The sequence below is a fragment of the Chiloscyllium plagiosum genome, unplaced genomic scaffold (assembly GCF_037043375.1).
Source record: "Chiloscyllium plagiosum isolate Xiang-an unplaced genomic scaffold, Cpla_swu_hap1 HiC_scaffold_22, whole genome shotgun sequence".
Lineage (NCBI taxonomy): Eukaryota > Metazoa > Chordata > Chondrichthyes > Orectolobiformes > Hemiscylliidae > Chiloscyllium > Chiloscyllium plagiosum.
The window spans coordinates 31,950,042-31,970,053 of NW_028270160.1; the positions used below are offsets into that span (position 1 = coordinate 31,950,042).

At 41.1% G+C, this 20,012-nt stretch overlaps 1 protein-coding gene across 1 annotated transcript in view; it reads right to left on the reverse strand.

Annotated features, from left to right (window-relative positions):
• cpxm2 (carboxypeptidase X (M14 family), member 2) overlaps positions 1-20,012 on the reverse strand; it is a 199,249-nt gene that overhangs the window by 39,601 nt on the left and 139,636 nt on the right. Inside the window, exons 9-11 of the mRNA XM_043712660.2 lie at positions 17,088-17,284; positions 16,781-16,960; positions 4,257-4,554 (exon numbers count right to left, since the gene is read on the reverse strand). Of these exons, the coding sequence (XP_043568595.2) occupies positions 4,257-4,554; positions 16,781-16,960; positions 17,088-17,284 (675 nt within the window). The remainder of the gene's footprint in view (positions 1-4,256; positions 4,555-16,780; positions 16,961-17,087; positions 17,285-20,012) is intronic.

Below are 20,012 nucleotides of genomic sequence, written 5' to 3' on the forward strand. Positions count from 1 at the left end.
CCCTTCTTCAGGAATGAGGAAAGTGTGTCCAGCAGGCTAAGATAAAAGGTAGGGAGGAGGGACTTGGGGGAGGGGCTTTGGAAATGCGATAGGTGGAGGGAGGTCAAGGTGAGGGTGATAGGCCGGAGTGGGGTGGGGGCGGAGAGGTCAGGAAGATGATTGCAGGTTAGGAAGGTGGTGCTGAGTTCGAGGGATTTGACTGAGACAAGGTGGGGGGAGGGGAAATGAGGAAACTGGAGAAATCCGAGTTCAGCCCTTGTGGTTGGAGGGTTCCCAGGCAGAAGATGAGGCACTCTTCCTCCAACCGTTGTGTTGCCATGGTCTGGCGATGGAGGAGTCCAAGGACCTGCATGTCCTTGGTGGAGTGGGAGGGGGAGTTAAAGTGTTGGGCTACGGAGTGGTTGGGTTGGTTGGTCCGGGTGTCCCAGAGGTGTTCTCTGAAACGTTCCACAAGTAGGCGGCCTGTCTCCCCAATATAAAGGAGGCCACATCGGGTGCAACGGATGCAATAGATGACGTGTGTGGAGGTGCAGGTGAATTTGTGGCGGATATGGAAGTGTCCCTTGGGGCCTTGGAGGGAAGTAAGGGTGGAGATGTGGGCGCAAGTTTTGCATTTCTTGTGGTTGCAGGGGAAGGTGCCGGGAGTGGAGGTTGGGTTGGTGGGGGATGTGGACCTGACAAGGGAGTCACGGAGGTCAGAACCCCACTGGTCCTCACCTACCACCCCACCAACCTCCATGTACAACGTATCATCCGCTGCCATTTCCGCCACCTCCAAATGGACCCCACCACCAGTGATATATTTCCCTCCCCTCCCCTATCAGCGTTCCAAAAAGACCACTCCCTCCGTGACTCCCTCGTTAGGTCCACACCCCCCATCCAACCCAACCTCCACTCCCGGCTCCTTCGCCTGCAACCGCAAGAAATGCAAAGCTTGCGCCCACACCTCCCCCCTTACTTCCCTCCAAGGCCCCAAGGGACACTTCCATATCCGCCACAAATTCACCTGCACCTCCACACACATCATCTATTGCATCCGCTGCACCCGATGTGGCCTCCTCTATATTGGGGAGACAGGCCGCCTACTTGTGGAACGTTTCAGAGAACACCTCTGGGACACCCGGACCAACCAACCCAACCACTCCGTAGCCCAACACTTTAACTCCCCCTCCCACTCCACCAAGGACATGCAGGTCCTTGGACTCCTCCATCGCCAGACCATGGCAACACGACGGTTGGAGGAACAGCGCCTCATCTTCTGCCTGGGAACCCTCCAACCACAAGGGATGAACTCGGATTTCTCCAGTTTCCTCATTTCCCCTCCCCCCACCTTGTCTCAGTCAAATCCCTCGAACTCAGCACCGCCTTCCTAACCTGCAATCATCTTCCTGACCTCTCCGCCCCCACCCCACTCCGGCCTATCACCCTCACCTTGACCTCCCTCCATCTATTGCATTTCCAAAGCCCCTCCCCCAAGTCCCTCCTCCCTACCTTTTATCTTAGCCTGCTGGACACACTTTCCTCATTCCTGAAGAAGGGCTTATGCCCGAAACGTCGATTCTCCTGTTCCTTGGATGCTGCCTGACCTGCTGCGCTTTTCCAGCAACACATTTTCAGCTATATAGATAGGGTGGTTAGGAAGACACCTTTTTTTCATTTGTGGGTCAATAACCAGGTGGCATAAATTTAAGGTAAGAAGTGGAAAGCTGAAGAGAAGCCCCTTTACCCTGAGAATGGTAGGGGCCTGGAAATCACTGCCTGACAAAGTGGTTGAGTCAGAAACTTATGTAACATTTAATCAGTATTTAATTAATCAGTTATGTTGCCCTAGCCACCAAGGCTATGTGGCAAAAGTTGGAAAAAGTGTTACTGTAATAAGAGCTTTGTTAATTGGCACAGACACAATGGGCAAAATAGTTTCTCTCTGTGTTCTGGATAGCTATGTGTCTAGGAGTATTCTAGAAGTAGTTTGAATTTTAATGTGGGCGTCTGTGACCACACTGAAATGGAAAACAGGAATTATGAGCACCCATTCAAGGATGGTCCAATGAAAAAGAGAAAAAGGCATGGGTATGATTATCATGTATTTATTGAAGGTTAACTGAACATTGTTAACAAAGTGAATTGACCTTTAAAATCTATCTCCACATTATCCCATTTACAAGTTAAAAAGAAATTAACCTAGCTTGTGCAAATCTTTTGGTGAGGCCTTATTTGAAATGATACGTATCTCCATCTCATTTCAATTTGCTACATCTTCATGGTAGGATCAGCATTCTTACTGGATTATCACTTACCCTCAGCAAGCTAGTGGACAAGGTGTATTAGGAGTATAATCAGAGGTATATTTGCTTGTACCCGAATGGGTTGCACACACACCAAATGCTATTCAAATGTGCAAATACCCCACCACAGGTAAAGTAAAATGTCAGTAGCGTACCTTCACCCGTTTGACTTCACCAAGCAACCTCTAGTTGTGACTGTGCTCTGGTGATGCCAAATTGTCGTGCAGCACAGAAATAATTTTAAATTATTGGAAGCTGATGGAGCACGCACAACATGTCAGGCATGCGAACAGTCGAAACAACCCACACAGCAACACTAACAATGTTTCTTGTAGTGTGGATATATTCTGAATTAAAGTGCTAATATGTAACTGTAACTGTAGGCATTTCAGTTAAATACACCATGTCTTGGACACTTAGATATTTCCACTGTCTGTCAAAAATATTGGAAATCAAGCTCTGTGGGTTCTTATTTCAATCTACTAAGGACAAACTAGAAAAATGGTAAGAAATCCCAGCCCCTGCAAAATTCACATTTTTAATAAAATGTTTCAAAGCAGAAGTATTTGAAATGAACAATAATATAAATTCTGTTCAAAGATTTGTTTGAAACTCTGCTGACATTTCACTTCTCTGCTGAATATTTAAATTTTCTATACTGTTTTGATTAACAGCTTGCGGGAAGTGATTCATTTCATATTAGCTGTCGTAACAGATTTTTTTTGTCATTTACAGCATATTCATTAAGGTCACTGTCACAAAGCTTACTATCAATTGTTTTTTGAAAAAAATTGAATTATCTATGTTAATTATTGTCATCTGATGCACTGTTTTCATAGATTCTCTCATATACGCTTTTTTTGTACTGCCTGAAACACTAATGTGATTTTTGTTTCTCCATCAGCCTAAATAAATATTTAGTAAAAGTTTAGTTTGATTTAGATCATTTTTACTTTGCTGGATTCCGTTATATCCCACTGCCCACAAGATGCATGCAGACATAAACAGTTTAACAGTGAGTGAAGATTCATCAGTTCTAAAGAGTCAAACCGAACTCAAACATTAATTCTGTTTTTCTCTCTGCAGATGCTGCCAGACGTACTGAGGTCCTCCAGTATTATGTTTTTATTTGACATTTCCAGTATCTGCCTTATCTTGCATTATGGGGAGGATTAATCTATTTTTAAGCTTATATAGGTACAGGAGTTGATAACTAATAATGGAACAGATCAGTCAAAATGAAGACTCCAAGGGCAATTAATTTCAAGTCTAACTTCCAATATTATTTCTTATTTTTGTAGGCCTCAAAAATAGGATGTTGCACTATAGTAATCTTTAAATAACAGAAAATGTTTATGAGGGTGAAACAAAGCATTTGGGGAATGAGTAGGTATTATAATGTCTTTGAGAGAAAGGGGAAAGAAAGCAAGGCATAATGATCAAGGAACAAATTTGAGAAGATGGAGCAAATAACTGCTTATCAGGTGAGAAATGGTCTACAATTATTTGTAGCTCAACCTGAGCTGCAAATCTTCTCAAAACTCGCTAATTATTTTAACCTTCCATGATTCTATGCAAACTCATAGATACAATGACACAATTAAAATATGTTACAATAGTCCACAAAGTATTGCTGCTCACACACAGCATGTTACTGTGACTGCCTGTGAATGTTTAAGGCATAATTGTAGGAATCACCATCCAATTTCTGAATGCAGTCAGATTAAATTCCTCTGCTATTTTTGTACAGGCAACAAGCCATTTAAGCTGACAAATGCTTCTGGTAAAACAACAACAAAAAAATTGACATGGATGAAATTTGCACAACACTAATGGTAATCTGTCACCTTCAGAAATGGAAAGTTGCATGAAAGCCAACTTAGGTCTGAATTAGAAAAGCATATAGCTGTGGGCTAATTGTTAATTACTATTTCTTTGCTCATTACATTCATGCACATGTTTCACACTTACTTCCTGCTACTGTGTGCCATGATGCCCCATTTATGGTTCCATCTTCTTTAGCAAAATCATCTGTGTGGCATACTCTTCTATTTGCATCTGTCATGAGACGGTGAGTGGAAGCATAAGAAAAAGCCAGCCACCGGAAAACATGATCATCTGGCGTGGCAGAGTATTCATGGACTTTTGTGCTAAACCGTGTCATGTCGAACGGATATGTCACAACCAATTCTCCACCTTGTAAATTTCCACCCAAAACAAATGGAATTTTTTCCATCCAGGCAATGACTGCACGTGTCTCAACAGCTACCTGTAAAATCAATTATTTTCAATCAGAATTTAGTCAAATACTTTATGCAGAATAAGAAAGATGTGCAGCTCTCATTAACTCCTGATATCCTGAATATATATTCTTACAAATACTTGATACATACTCCAAGGATTTAGATAAACTAAACTGTCATTAAACTCCACACATGTTCATGCCCTTCTCCCTCAAAACCTACAATAAAAACAAATGTTAATGCCTTGCTCGAGACCGATATCATGCATAAATCATTAGTTTTCTTTTTGGGAATAGCTGGATAGGCAGAGCTTGCTTACACAGGAGTTTAAAATCCTGAGGGGTGATTTGATTGAATTGTACAAGATCCTGAAAGGAAGGACGTTTTAAAGTTAGGGACTTCCTTTTTAGGACACTGATAAGGATTTTTTTCTCTCAGAGACTTTGAAATTCTGTCTCAGAACGTGTTAGAGGTGAGGTTATTGAATACATTTTAGGGCAAGGGAGGACAGATTTTTGTTAGGCAAGGGAATTGAAGGTTATTAGGGAGATGGAAATGTGGAGTGGGGTTTGAGAAGATTTGCAGATCAGATTGAGGTTCTGGATGTAAATTTGCTCGCTGAGCTGGAAGGTTTGTTTTCAGGTGTTTCGTCACCATACTAGGCAACAGTGAGCCTCCGGTGAAACCTGGGAATGTGGAATTTGAAACACAAACAAATCAGCTGTGATCTTATTTAATGTTCAAGCAGGCCTGAAGGGCCAAAGGCTTCTGCTCTTTTTTTATGAGTCCATATGGCACTACATGAAGAGAAAGATTAATATGTCTGTCTAGCTGTTCTTCATTGATACTCAGTGGATGCAAAACCAAACAAAACTATAGTTTTCTAATTGTAAAGATAGTAATTGTAATGATAATGTAAATGTGCTTCTGAGGTAAGCTGTGGTGTGCCTGTGACTTCAGTAACCTGTGTTAGTACTTTTCTGGGAGACTGGAACCTCTACTGTGTGCAGTATTGCTGTTTTGTAGCCTTACCATCATATACAGTCTGCTAATAAGCATTGTATAAAAGTAACTCAGACGTCTGGCCTGTGCTTGCTATGAAGACCCACAGAACACAGACTGGAAGACTAATTAATCACAAAATATATTTAAAGACTTGTCCAATTCTGATATAAGCCATTTTCAACCAAAACAAAGTATGGTTAAAAACAAAACAGCAGTTCCTCACAAAATTGTATATGCAGGTTAAATAAATGTAAAGCCTTCTGTGCCACTGTCTCAGAGTTGTAGGTTGACTTGTAATGACTTTGGTAGAGTCAAACTTCGAAATGTAAAACATTAATTAACTCTCTTTGCACAGAGTTGGAGTGCACTAAACTTTGAGATTTAGTGCACTCCAACTCTGACAATCAAAGTTGCTGCTTGCAGTATCATTATACCCGATGGAGGTAGTTGAACCCAATAATAAGATCACCACTAATCCTGGTAGAATTGGGAACTGGGTATGAACTGTGGTATGTCCACGGAACGAGGACATACCACAACCAAAAGGACTAGCCACACTACCATACATCAGGAGCATCTCGGAACTGACAGCCAGGCTACTGCGACCCCTAGGACTCATAACGGCACACAAACCAACAGCCACGCTCAGACAACAACTCACCAGAACGAAGGACCCGATACCCAACATGAGCAAGACGAATGTAGTGTACAAAATACCATGCAAGGACTGCACTAAACACTATATAGGACAAACAGGAAGACAGCTAACAATCCGCATACATGAACATCAACTAGCCACGAAACGACACGACCAGCTATCCTTAGTAGCCACACACGCAGACAACAAGCAACATGAATTCGACTGGGACAACACTACTATCATAGGGCAAGCCAGACAGAGAACAGCCAGGGAATTTCTAGAGGCATGGCATTCATCCACAAACTCCATCAACAAACACATCGACCTGGACCCAATATACCAACCACTACAGCGGACAGCTGAAACTGACAACCGGAAGTGGCAGGGACAGACCACTATAAACACCGGAGGAAACATCAAAGAAGTGCTTCGCAGGAGGCTCCCAAGCACTGATGATGTCGCCTAGCCAGGGGACGAAACGTTTGCAACAAAAACCTCCAGCTCAGCGAACAGAACCACAACAACGAGCACCCGAGCTACAAATCTTCGCACAAACTCCTGACTCTTTACTTAAATGTTTGCTCCCTTGGTTATTGATTGCTTTACTAAACAGAAAGATTTTTTTCCTAGCTTGCCTCTCATAATTTTGTACACTTTGATCAGATCCCTCCGTCGGCTTTTCTGCTCAAAAGGAAATGACCCCCACTTATCTCAACTCTCATCATAGCTCCAGTCCAGGCAACATCCTCATCAATCTCTTTTGCATCCTCTTCAAGGCAATCATCTAGACCCTATAATGTGATCAGAACTGCGTACAGTACTCCAATTATAGCCTAACATCATCTTATAAACCAGATAGGGCAGCTCTCTAATTAGAGAGAGACAACTGGTGGTGGTTTTTACCTGAGGGTCATCATGCCTCAAGCAGCAGGAGAGATTGAGTAGAAGAGTCCTTCATGATAACCTCAGCTGGTGTGGGAACTGAATCCGCATTGTTAGCATCACTCTGCATCTCAAACTATCGTCCAACCAACTCAGCTACCTGGTTCCCCACTAATAACTTATACAATTCCATCATAAACACCACTCTTGTATCTAATGTCTTTAATGCTAAAAGCAAGTATCTCATTTGCCTTCTTAACTGTCTTAGCCACGTATCCTCTTGTCCTGTTGCTTTCAAGGATCTGTGGACTTTTTAAAATTAATTTTTATTAATTTATTGCTCATCCCTAATTGTCCAGAGGGCAGTTAAGAGTCAACCACATTGTTGTTGATCTGGAGTCACATGTACACACCTGGTTGGAGTCTCATGTGCATAATACCAAGGACCCGCTAACTATCCTAAGGCCCTGCCATTCATTGTGTACTCCTTTGCCTTGATAGCCCTCTCATAATGCCTCACACTTTGCCTCATTAAATTCCATTTGCTACTATTCTGGTCATCTGACCAGCCTAACTACATCACCATGTAGTCTAAGGAGATATGGAATATACAGGGAACATTTTGAATTAACCAAATTCAGAGAAAAGTAGTTAATTTGTTCTACTGTTAATGATCTCCCTATTATTTTGGAATTGTGACCAGCGGAGGGAATAGAAGCAAACACAATGTGAGAGAACTGCTTCTCAGCAGACTGCAGAGTCTCTCCAGCTCGACTGATATCGGAAAACCTTACCCTCATGTCCTTTAGTTCTGTGATTTTGCTGGATGCTTGGTGTAGCATTTGTCCCTTTACTGTGACATCCCCTTTTCATTGTTCCTATCCATTTGCTATATGCAGAGATTTCCACTGAGAGCCCATGCTATCCACATTACTCCTGATGTTTTGTGCAACTGTTTGGGTTCTGTCTAAAACCTGCAAATTATCATTTTGGCAATATAACACTGAAGAGGAATAATTGGCTTAAGAATCCATACAAGGTAGCTGGCATTTAAAATGGAAAAATTCATTGCTGCAAATAGAAAACTTGTCCAAGGTTTGGTTAAGCACAATATTAAAAACATTGCAAATGCTATAATTCACCCAGAGTAAAGTTACAGTAAATGGATCATTCACTCAAATGGATTTAGACATCTATAACTAGAAACTAAACGGTATTTATTGGTCAGAATTTCATTTATTTGGGGAATTCTTGCCATTTTATTATTTGTTCTAACAATATGAAGGCAAGTGAGCCTGCATTTTAATAAGCATTGTGCACTGAGGTCAGGTATGTTGCCTCAGTTGCCAATAAAATAATTAAAGAATATAGAAAATGAATTATTTTATAAATATATTTGCAAGGCTGACATTGGCATGCACACGTGTGGATATTCACTGCTGACCCATCTGTTTTACATTTACTTACACTTGCTACTGAACTCATTTAACTTGACTCATTTCAGACTGATGAATAATTTTCAGGTCAACCTGCTGAGTATGTCTTGAATGTGAAAGATAATTGATTGAATGTAACTCGAAATCTAATAGGAGAACTGCCTTAAGTTTGGCTCAAAGTATAGCATGTAGTTAAACTGTGAACTAGGAAAGAGTTTTCTGAATTAAACCAAGAATGTTTATCCAAACAAAACAGTGATAGGAGCTGTCAGAACTATAGGCCCAAGATGGATTTTAAGTTGCTAAACACAGATGTCCTTCTGATTTGAACCAGTGTTTGCTTGCTTTCTTAGTAAAAACATGAGAAAGCAGGATATAAATATATGTATGGACATTACTAGGCACCAATCCTTCATAAATTTTAAAATCACTGTGGATACCAACAGAGAGACTTCAACACACCATTCTAATTGGTCAATAAAATTGAAGCTTATTTAAGAAAAAAAGTTATATTTGTGTTTTTTTGTCTTTCATTATTGCCCTTCATTCTTAGTTTAGCTTGAATTGTTTGAGTAGCTTTAGCAATAGGAAGTTTAGGAATTCCATCTCTTGTTTTATTTTATTATATGGGAAACACTGTCTGGCCAACATTGGTTGCCCATTCCAAATTGCCCAGGAGACTGTGATAGAGAGCTGCCTTCTTAAACAACTGTAATGCCTTTGGTGTAGATAGACACACAATGCCATTAAGCAGAGAGTTTCAGGATTTTGATCCAATGACACTGAAGGAATGGTGGTCTACCTCCAAGTCAGGTTGGGGAGTGGCTTAGAGGGGAACTCGCTCATGTTGGCATTCCCATGTCTTTGCTGTCTTTATCCTTCTGAAGAATAATGGTTATGCATTGGAAGGCACTGTCTAAGGAACCTTGGTGAACTTCTACAGTTCACCCTGAAGATATTACACTCCTCTGCTACTGAGCATCAGTAGTGGAGGGATTGGATGCTTGTGGATTTGGTACCAAACAAACAGGGCACCTTCGTCCTGATGGTGCCAAGCCTCTGGAATGTTGTTGGATCTGCACTCAGCCAGACAAATGTAGAGTAATCCATCCCACTCCTGTCTTGTGCACTGTAGACGGTAGGCAGGCTTTGAGAAGATGGGAGGTAAGTTACTTGCTGACCTGCTCTAGAAGCCAAAGTTCAAGGTCAATGGTGACCCCGGGTTGATGGCAGTGGGAGATTCAGTGATGTCTGTGTCATTGAATTTCAAGGGCAATGGTTAGAGTTTCTTTTAATGGAGATGGTCACCCCCTGCACTTGTGTGGCACAAATGTCATTTGCTAATTGTCAGCATAAATTTGGTAATTGTCCAGGTCTTGCTGCATTTGGACATGTATGGCTTCAATCAAAAATGGTCCTGAACATTGTGCATTCATCAGCAGAAATCCTCACTTCTGACCTTATAATGGAGGAAAGGTCATTGATGAAGCAGCTGAAGATGGTTGTGCATGGCACACTACTCTGAGGAACTCCTGCAGAGAAGTACTGGAGCTGGGATGACTAACCTCCAATAACCACAACCACCTTCCTATGTGATAGGTATGGCCCGAATGACTGGAAGTATGTCCCCAATTCCCAATGAAGACTATCTGGAACATGTAGAAGGCTGTGGAAATTTAGAGGAGAGAAATTATAACAGAAAGGGAAAGTTTGCAGAAGTTTGCGATTAAGTTTATCACTTAAGACGTATAAGTTCAGGGAAGGCAAGATACAATCCAGCATCAGGTAACTCAACATCAGTTAGCAGTGCCAGTCTATAACTCACACAACAGCTCAGACTTCAGGAGGAACAAGAGAGCTAGGAGTTCCCAATTATTCTAATCACTCAGAGGTCTGTACCATGCATGAAAAAGAAAGAGGAGCCAGTTCATGATTGCCAGCTCATCAAAATGAGGTGGTACAAATTCTCAAACGGGTAGTAAACAAAATCATAGAGACTGTATTGTATTCAATGACTTACTAATTTTTCAGATACTTAAGAATTTTAAACCAAAACTAATCTCAGCAAATTATTTCAGACTCAGACATTGGTCTCAACTATGAATTTATAAACGATGAGCAGTTAATGCTGCATTCCTATACTTGGCTGACCTTATAATCTCTGCAGTTTATTTTACAGTTTACCCCAACAAAATATGCAAACTCACTTTTAAGTGCTCATGCTAATGTTAATTAATAATTTGCTAGTTCATAACCTTTTTACCTTCTTTAATAATAGGCTTAACTGATTCACAAACGAGGTTGTGCAGAGCCTGATGAGCGGTTGGTAGTGTAAATACTAATTCAATTCAAACTGTGACATGCCAACTTTGAACATAATTAAATTGTAGGCATTGGCATGGTGGTAAACCTCAGATGATTCTTGGATGAGGTGTCAACATGAAGGAGCTAAGAATCTGACTGGTGTTACTGATGAATATTTTGGCTGTGTATCAATCCAAGTGTTTTTATTATTCTCAAATATGTAAACTTCTTCCATAAAAGCCACTGCCAGAATGATCCTGCCCAGAAACAGCAATAACTTTACTTTAATTATCTGTTTTCTTTACTGTGACATCAAAATCCCAACTTGCTCATTTTATCTTATGCCTCTGAAATAATATTTTCCTAGAATCTCTTCAGGGTGGAAGCAGGCCATTCAGCCCACACTGACCTTCCCATGGTTGGTCCACTTTACAGCCCTGTACACTATGGCCAATCCATCTACTCTATACATCTTTGGAAGGAAGCCCATACACTCACACAGAGAATGTGCAAACTCCAAATAGACAGTTGCTGAGGCTAGAATTGAACCTGGGTCTCTGTGAGGCAGCAGTGTTAACTATTGAGCCACTGTGCTGCCCAAGGGGCAGCTACCTTGAATAATCTGTACTGATCTGTTTTTTGTTTAATTTTACTTGTTTTCTGGACATTTTAAAGGAACAAATATCATTATTTCAAGCATCTGATAGTCAGCAAGGTTCTCCTGCATTGTGCACCCTTCAAAGCTGGTTCGGTTCCAGATCTTGTCAGGCAATCACCACCGGCTTCTTTCAATAGGAAAGGTGTTTGGATTGACCCATTTTGCCATGCTGTATGCAATCTGCCTACATTTTAATGAATGGACAAAAACGCCTCCTTACCTCCCTCCCACTCCCAGCTGTTTCACATTTTAAAGTTCCTGTGACAGATTGTGTTATAGAGTCATTTGGATTCCCTGTTAATCCTTAGATTCCAGGTTTGTGAATCACTATCTTCATCATTGTGCTTGTTACTTGTCATCAAAATGTACTGATTAACCCCAATTTTCCCTTTTCTTTATTCACTCATGCGGTGTATGTGTGTGTGTGAGTGCGTGTGTATGTCACTGATTGGGCGTTGCCCAGGAGAAGGTGCTGGGGAGCTGCTTTCTTGAACCGCTACAGTCCATGTGCTGTAGGGATAGCCTTACCATGCTATTAGGGAGGGAGTTCCAGGATTTCACCCCAAAGCGACTGAAGAAACAACAACATATTTCTATGTCAGGATGGTGAGTGACCTGGAGGAGAACTTGCAGATTCCTATATGCTTTAATTTTGCTAACCAACCTGCTGAGGGGACTTCTACCAAAGCCTTTGGAAAATTCAAGTATACTATGCACATCAACTCCTTTTTATCAATTTTGTTAGTACTATCAAAAACTCCAACAAGTTCATGAAGCATGGATGGGTTGGACCGAAGGATGTGTTTCCATGCTTACATCTCTATGACTCTATGACTCATTACTTTTGATTCATAAATCCAAGCTGACTCTGCCCAATAATGTTACATAGAGGATGACTTTGTCCCTGTAACCAACATTTTATTGGGATGCAGTCTTCAAGCAAGTTGATCATTGTCAATTGGAAAAAAATCCAAAATCTTTCAGAATTTGAATGGATGCAAGTTATCCAAAAGAGTTTTCTTTCCCTGTAGGGATTGTAATTTTGTAATCTCAAGATTTATTTCGAGCTGTGATGTATAGTCATTCCTACTTCCTCCTAAAGGGGTCTGGCCAAGATCTATCTTCTGTTATTGTCTTAATTTTGTACCCTATTTGCCTAAATGCTCCATCAAGAAGACTACAGTTGACCGAAAGAAATATATGCACAGCTGTCTACTAAGAACTAATGCTGAGGAGATCTTTAGGTACAGATTTTCTGATGAGTGACAATACGACATAGATTGTCACTCCAGCCCTTCTTTTTCAGGAAAGAATGGAGCTCTGCAATTCTGAGAGAAGATTCCACTCTAGTCTAGCTTAGAAATGCAGAGCCATACTTCATTTCTGACTGTTCTTCCATTGCACAGAACTGTCAAGGGAAGGCTAACCAGACTCTCTTTTCACAGCAGTCAGCTGTTGTATTCTGACAGTCATTCTGATACCTAAAGTCAAACCATAAGTCATTGTGAAGGTAGGGTGCTATTTGTTAGGGGGACAGGGCATCAGGTAAATAAGAAGCCAAGCAGGTATATTGCTAGGTAAGTAGGATGCCAGGTGGATAGCATGCCAATTTGATATGGTGCCAGCTGGGGTAGGGGCAAAGTGTCAGTGTGCAAGATGGCAGGGATGTTTTCAGGGTCAATTCAAAAGGCAGTCTGTGGCAAATCTAGGCCATGTGTAGGGTGAAAAAAAAAACTAGAAGCCGTTTCAATCTTAGGGAATGTGGTTGCTATATATGGAGACAGTCTCCTCGTCATAATCCAGTTTTATCTTATACTGGGATTATGCCATTGAATCTGTGGTAGTTGGGGCACAGACGGTAATGACTACCCAATAATAATTATCATCAAAGGGTGCTGTGCCCGAATTTGCCAGTTTTGTGGCGTGAAATTGAGCTTGCCTACTGGCAACAAGTGGTCGGTCAGTCTGTCTGTCTGTCTGTCTGTCTATCTATCTACTTCTGGAAATGTGTTGCTGGAAAAGCGCAGCAGGTCAGGCAGCATCCAGGGAACAGGAGAATCGACGTTTCGGGCATAAGCCCTTCTTCAGGGCTTTCAACCTATCTATCTACTTCTGTCTTAAAAAAATTAGAGATTCTGCATCCACTTCCTTTTGAGGAAGGGAATTTCAAAGAATCCTCAGAGCAAATTGTTTCCTCATCTCTGAATGGGTGAGCACTTATCTTTAAACTATGATTCCAAGTTATAGATTGGCCTACAAGAAGAAACATCCTTTCAGCATCCACCCATTCATGTCTCCTCAGGATCTTCTATGATGTAGACCACCATGACTCTAACATCCTTCTGTAAGTACAGTAAGCTGTACACAAAACACCAGATGCAGTCTCACCAATGCCCTGTATAATTGAACCATAATCTTCCTAATCTTGAATTCAACTCCTCTTGCAATAAAACATTCTATTCATTTTCCTGATTATTTGCTGATAGCTTGTACGTATAGATGAGCATCGCATTGACAATGAGAAGAAACATCCATATTACTAAATTATCTTTCTTTGGTTACTTTCCTAAAGATATATCACTGGGTTAAAATAGCATTTGTTAGCAATACCGTGACACTACAATTTCTATGAGGTGGTAAATTGAGTGCCCTAAGTTAAAAAACTTATAATTAGATTAGTTCATTTGTCATGGTTTTGAACAACCTTGGGTGATTACACATGAACACTGAGCACTGAAAAACTGCTCTACATCCAGTCAGATAAAGCCAGCACTAAAGGAAAATTTGTTCAACCAAGCTTACTGATCATAGATGCAGAAAACTACATCTGTTCATAAAACATGTTTGTCATAGACTCTGTTCAGTTTGTCAAAAACATGACTTGTGAACATACTGCACAGATATATGCAGACTGAAATGCAAGTGCTGCAGCATCACCCTTTTCACCAGAGGGCAGATTCCACAGCACCAGCAATTACATAAAAACAACTGTTGTTTACAAGTTTCAACCACGACTTTCTTTTCTGGCTTCCCAACTTCTGCCGATGTATGTGGAAAGTCAATTCAGATGTGTTATGTGTAAACTACTGAGTTGATTGTATGGGCTTGGTGTTTAGTCATTCCCACCCAGCGTAAATAGTAGCATGTGCCACAGCAATTTCTACGTTTCCCTGACAACAGTGTTTCCTGCAAGTGTAGAAGCAAAGCATCAGTCCTTTGAGTGATTCTCAAGTTCTTCAGGTAAGTGTTTAATACAACAGCCAGATTTCAGTGGAAGTGCCCTGGTGAGTGGGAATGTGATGGTGAGTTGCAGTGCTGTTGTAGAAAATAAATGTTTAATGAGTACTTTGCATTGGTATTCACCAAGGAGAGGGACATGATAGATGTTGAGGTTAGGGATAGATGTTTGATTACTTTAGGTCAAGTTGCCATAAGGAGGGAGGAAGTGTTGGGTATTCTGAAAGGCATTAAGGTCGGCAAGTCCCCAGGTCCGGATGAGATCTATCCCAGTTTATGGAGGGAAGCGAGAGAGGTAGTAGCTGGGTCTTAACAGATATCTTTGCAGCATCCTTGAACACAGGTGAGGTCCCAGAAGGCTGGAGAATTGTTAATGTTATCTCCTTGTTCAAGAAAGGTAGCAAGGATAATCCAGGTAATTATAGACCGATGAGCCTGACGTCACTGGTGGGGTAGCTGCTGCAGAAGACACTGAGGGATAGAATTTATTTACATTTGAAAGAAGATGGCTTATCAGTAAAACAGCATGGGTTTGTGCAGGGGAGGTCATGTCTTACCACTTTAATAGAATTCTTTGCGGAAATAACAAAGTTGATTGATGAGGGAAGGGCTATAGATGTCATATACATGGACTTCAGTAAGGCATTTGATAAGCTTCCCCATGGTTGGCTGATGGAGAAAATGAAGTCACATGTGGTCCAGGGTGTACTAGCTAGATGGATCAAGAACTGGTAGGGCAACAGAAGACAAAAAGTACTGGTGGAAGGGAGTTTCTCAAAATAGAGAACTGCGACCAAAATAGAGAACGCTTCCCTCCGTAAACTGGGATAGATCTCACCCGGACCTGGTCACAGGGATCCATGTTGGGACCACTGTTGTTTGTGATGTATATAAATGATCTGGAGGAAGGTATAGGTGGTCTGATTATCAAGTTTGCAGATGACACTAAGATTGGTGGACTAGCAGGTAATGAAGGGGACTGCCAGGGAATGCAGCAGAATATAGATAGGTTGGAGAATTGGGCCGAGAAATAGCAGATGGAGTTCAATCCGGGCAAATGTGAGGTGAGGCATTTTGGAAGATCCAATTCAAGAGCAAACTCTACAGTAAATGGAAAATCCTTGGGGAAAATTGATGTACAGAGAAATCTGGGTGTTCCGGTCCATTGTACCCTGAAAGTGGCAACGCAGGTCGATAGAGTGGCTAAGAAAGCAGACGGCAGGTGTTCCTTCAATGGACCGGGTATTGAGTACAAGAGTTGGCAGGTAATGCTACAGTTGCATAGGACTTTGGTTTGGCCACATTTGGAATACTGCATATAGTTCAGGTCACCACATTACCAAAAGGATGTGGATGCTTTGGAGAGGGTCAGAGGAGGTTCACTATGATTTTGCCTGGTATGAAGGGTGCTAACTATAAAGAGAGGTTGAGTAGATTAGCATTATTTTCATTAGAAAGATGGAGGTTGGGGAGGAACCTGATTGAGGTCTACAAAATCATGCGAGGTATAGACAGGCTGCATAGCAAAAAGCTTTTTCCTAGATTCGGTAACTCAATTACTCGGGATCATGAGTTCAAGGTGAGAGGGGAAAAGTTTAAGGAAGATATGCATGGAAAGTTCTTTACGTAGAGGATGCTGGGTGCTTGGAACGCATTTCCAGTGGAGGAGGTAGAGGCTGGCATGATAGCATAATTTAAGATGTATCTAGACAGATACATGAATGGGCAAGGAGCAGAGAGATACAGATCCTTAAAAAATAGGTGACAGGTTTAGATAGAGAATCTGGATCTGCGCAGGCTAGGAGGGTCGAAGGGCCTGTTCCTATGCTGTAATTTTCTTTGTTCTTTGAGCATGCTTTTGGGATGAGGTACCTGAAGTGTAATTTTTATAACAGCTGGTGTGATTAACATGAAAAATCTTTTTAAAACAAAAATTTTTACCTAGTTAATTTTGCTTATACTCTATTTAGCTGCCATTCTGTCCATCTTCTGGCTATGAAGCTGATCTCCAATAATTTATCTTACCAATTTGTTATTGGAAACATCATATCCAAACAATCATTCTATACGTGCATAGATCCACCACTTACAGTGGCGTTGTCAGATAAGTACCACTCAGGAATGGGTAGGTGATGGTTATTCACATTCTTGTATCCTCTTCGGCGTTCCTCTCCTTCCCAAAGAACAGAATTGAGGTCAGGAAAATTGTGCATGATATCAACGCCATCATGAGTCCAACGGCCCAAAGACCAGCCTACTAATTCGGAACCCTAAAATTCAACATAAGAGAGTCATCACATTCTGGACAGAATGGGGACCAAAGGTGAATTTGTAAAGTTCAGTTCACGTAAGTATAAATAGGGAGCAACAACTCCTGGAAGTTTAATGAAAAGTTACCACTTCATAAGCTTTTTCATATCCATCAGGATTAACAGAAGGCAAGAAATGGATTCTAGTCTCCTCAACAAGATGCTTGATTCGTGGATTCCCTGCCAAATACTCTTGGCACATGAACTGCATCAATAAGAGGAGCAGCTCACGTCCAAGAACTTCATTGCCGTGAGCTCCTGATGAGTAATGGAACTCCGGTTCACCTAGTTCGGACAAACAGAAGCAAAAATTACTTCAAGCAGAACTAAAAGTAAACGAAGCATTGCTTATCCCAAATATTTTAAATTTATTTTCTTTGGTACATTCATCATTGGGCTATTGTATGCAGTTAACATTTAAGCTAGAAAAGTCATAAGTTACACAATTCTATTCCCTGGGTGGTTAGTTTCTTGGACTCCAACTAAGGGTAACTGGCTATTGTAGGGAGCAATGTCTAGTATGTTTGCCACTTCTAGGAAATTACTTTTGGAAAGAAAATGTCAATATTTCATATAATATGCTGCTTGCTTCAAGTTGCTTGCTTTATGTTAGGGGTTTCAACATTGTTTACTTTCAGGTGAAAGCTTCTTTTATTTGATCAATACTCCAATCATTTTTACCATTCATGAATTAGATCACAAGATCAATTTAGATTGAAAGGAGCTTTCATTCATTCCAGTAATTCTCACCTTTCTAAAATACCTCCCTATAACATTTCAACAAACAGTAATCAGTGAATTGAATGAAATTTCCATTTCAAACCATGTGAAGCTGTACCTCTTTATTTCAAATCATAGAACTCAACTCCATTTATTTGGAAACATTAAGTTATTGATATATTGACCATTCTAAACTGGAGCCGTATAAATATTGGGGAATTTATTTTGGATAAACTTTTCAAAGTTTAAAAGAAGTTGGATCCTGAGTAATTGCTGTTTTGTCAATTCCATTAGCGATGGATGCTGGTGCCTTTTGGCAACTCAAAATTGCAGTTCTCCGGTTTGGGAATTGAGAGGGAATTTCTCCCGCTCCATTTTAATGGATTTTCTTTCTGGTTTCTATCTGGTGGATTGTGTTAAATTGATCCTATTGTTTGTAATTTAATATATTTTGTAAAAAGCAAGTAAATCTTATATACCATTACTCAGAAAATTATACAACATGTATATTTAATGACCGGAGTGTTTGCATTGTGCAGTCTATTTTCATTATGAAATGATCTCTTGTAAAGTCTTGATTTCTGTTCAGTAGAGTATCCAGAGTTATACTGCTTGTTAAAATCTCTTCAAAATGAGTGTAATCCCATGATCAGTTGCAGTTCAGTGCACTAGACTTATTTTCCTGAGATATACTCTGTTGAATTGGTTAGTAAGTTTGCAGATGACACTAAAATTGGAGGTGTAGTGGACAAAGAGGTTACCTCAGAGTACAATGGGATCTTGACCAGATGGGCCAATGGGCAAATGGAAATGGAATGGCAGATGGAGTTTAATTTAGATAAATATGAGGTGCTGCATTTTGGAAAGGCAAATCAGGACAGGACTTATACACTTAATGGTAAGGTTCTAGGGAGTGTTGCTGAACAAACAGACCTTGGAGTGTAGGTTCATAGCTCCTTAAGGTTGAGTTTCAGGTAGATAGGATAGTGAACAAGGCATTTGGTATACTTACCTTTATTGGTCAGTGCATTGAGTACAGGAGTTGGGAGGTCATATTGTGGTTTACAGGATATTGGTTCGGCCATTTTTGGAGTATTGCATGCAATTCTGGTTTACCTCCTACAGGAAAGATATTGTGAAACTTGAACAGAGGGTTCAGGAAAGATTCACAAGAGGGTTGCCAAGGTTGGAGGGTTTCAGCTTTAGGGAGAAACTGAATAGGCTGGGGCTATTTTCCCTGGAGCGTCGGGGTCTGAGGGGTGACCTTATACCTTATAGAGGTTTGTAACATCATGAGGGCATGAATAGGATAAACAGGCAATGTCTTTTCCCTGGGGTGGGCGAGTCCAAAACTAGAGGGAGTAGGTTTAAAGTGAGAGGGGAAAGATACAAAAGGGACCTAAGGGGCAACATTTTCATGTATGTGGTGCGTATATGGAATGAGCTCCCTATGAAGTGGTGGAAGCTGTTACAATTACAACATTTAAAAGGCATCTGGATAGGTATATGAATAGGAAGGGTTTAGAGGTATATGGGCTAAATGCTGGCAAATGGGAAAAATTTATACAGGATATCAGTTTGGCATGGACGAGTTGGACCAAAGGGTCTGTTTTTGTACTGTATACGTCTATGACTGTCTGACTCTAATTCCTATTTTTCCAGAACTGAGCTCAGGAAAACAGAAATTGTACAATTGACTCTCCAGAAGTTAGCCCACTTTAATTATTTTTAATCAACCTGTTTGGACATATTGTGACATCCTTCCAGGCAGTTGGGAATTGAATCAGACCTTTTGAGCCAGAAGTGTGTGGGCGGCACGGTGGCTAGCACTGCTGCCTCACAGCGCCCGAGACCCGGGTTCAATTCCCGCCTCAGGCGACTGACTGTGTGGAGTTTGCACATTCTCCCCATGTCTGCGTGGGTTTCCTCCGGGTGCTCCGGTTTCCTCCCACAGTCACAAAGATGTGCAGGTCAGGTGAACTGGCCATGCTAAATTGCCCGTAGTGTTAGGTAAGGGGTAAATATAGGGGTATGGGTGGGTTGCGCTTCGGCGGGTCGGTGTGGACTTGTTGGGCCGAAGGGCCTGTTTCCACACTGTAAGTAATCTAATTCAAAGTAGGGACACTACCCAGAGTCACAGGTCCATTATATGCTGACCTTTTTGCTATTTCCAAGGAAAAACAGAGTTGGCTTCCACCCAGTGAAGTGGACAATCACATGCTAATGAGGCAGAAGGAGGCATTCTGAGCTCTATCATTTTATTTTTGTAATACTGACTGGGCTATTGAGTGTG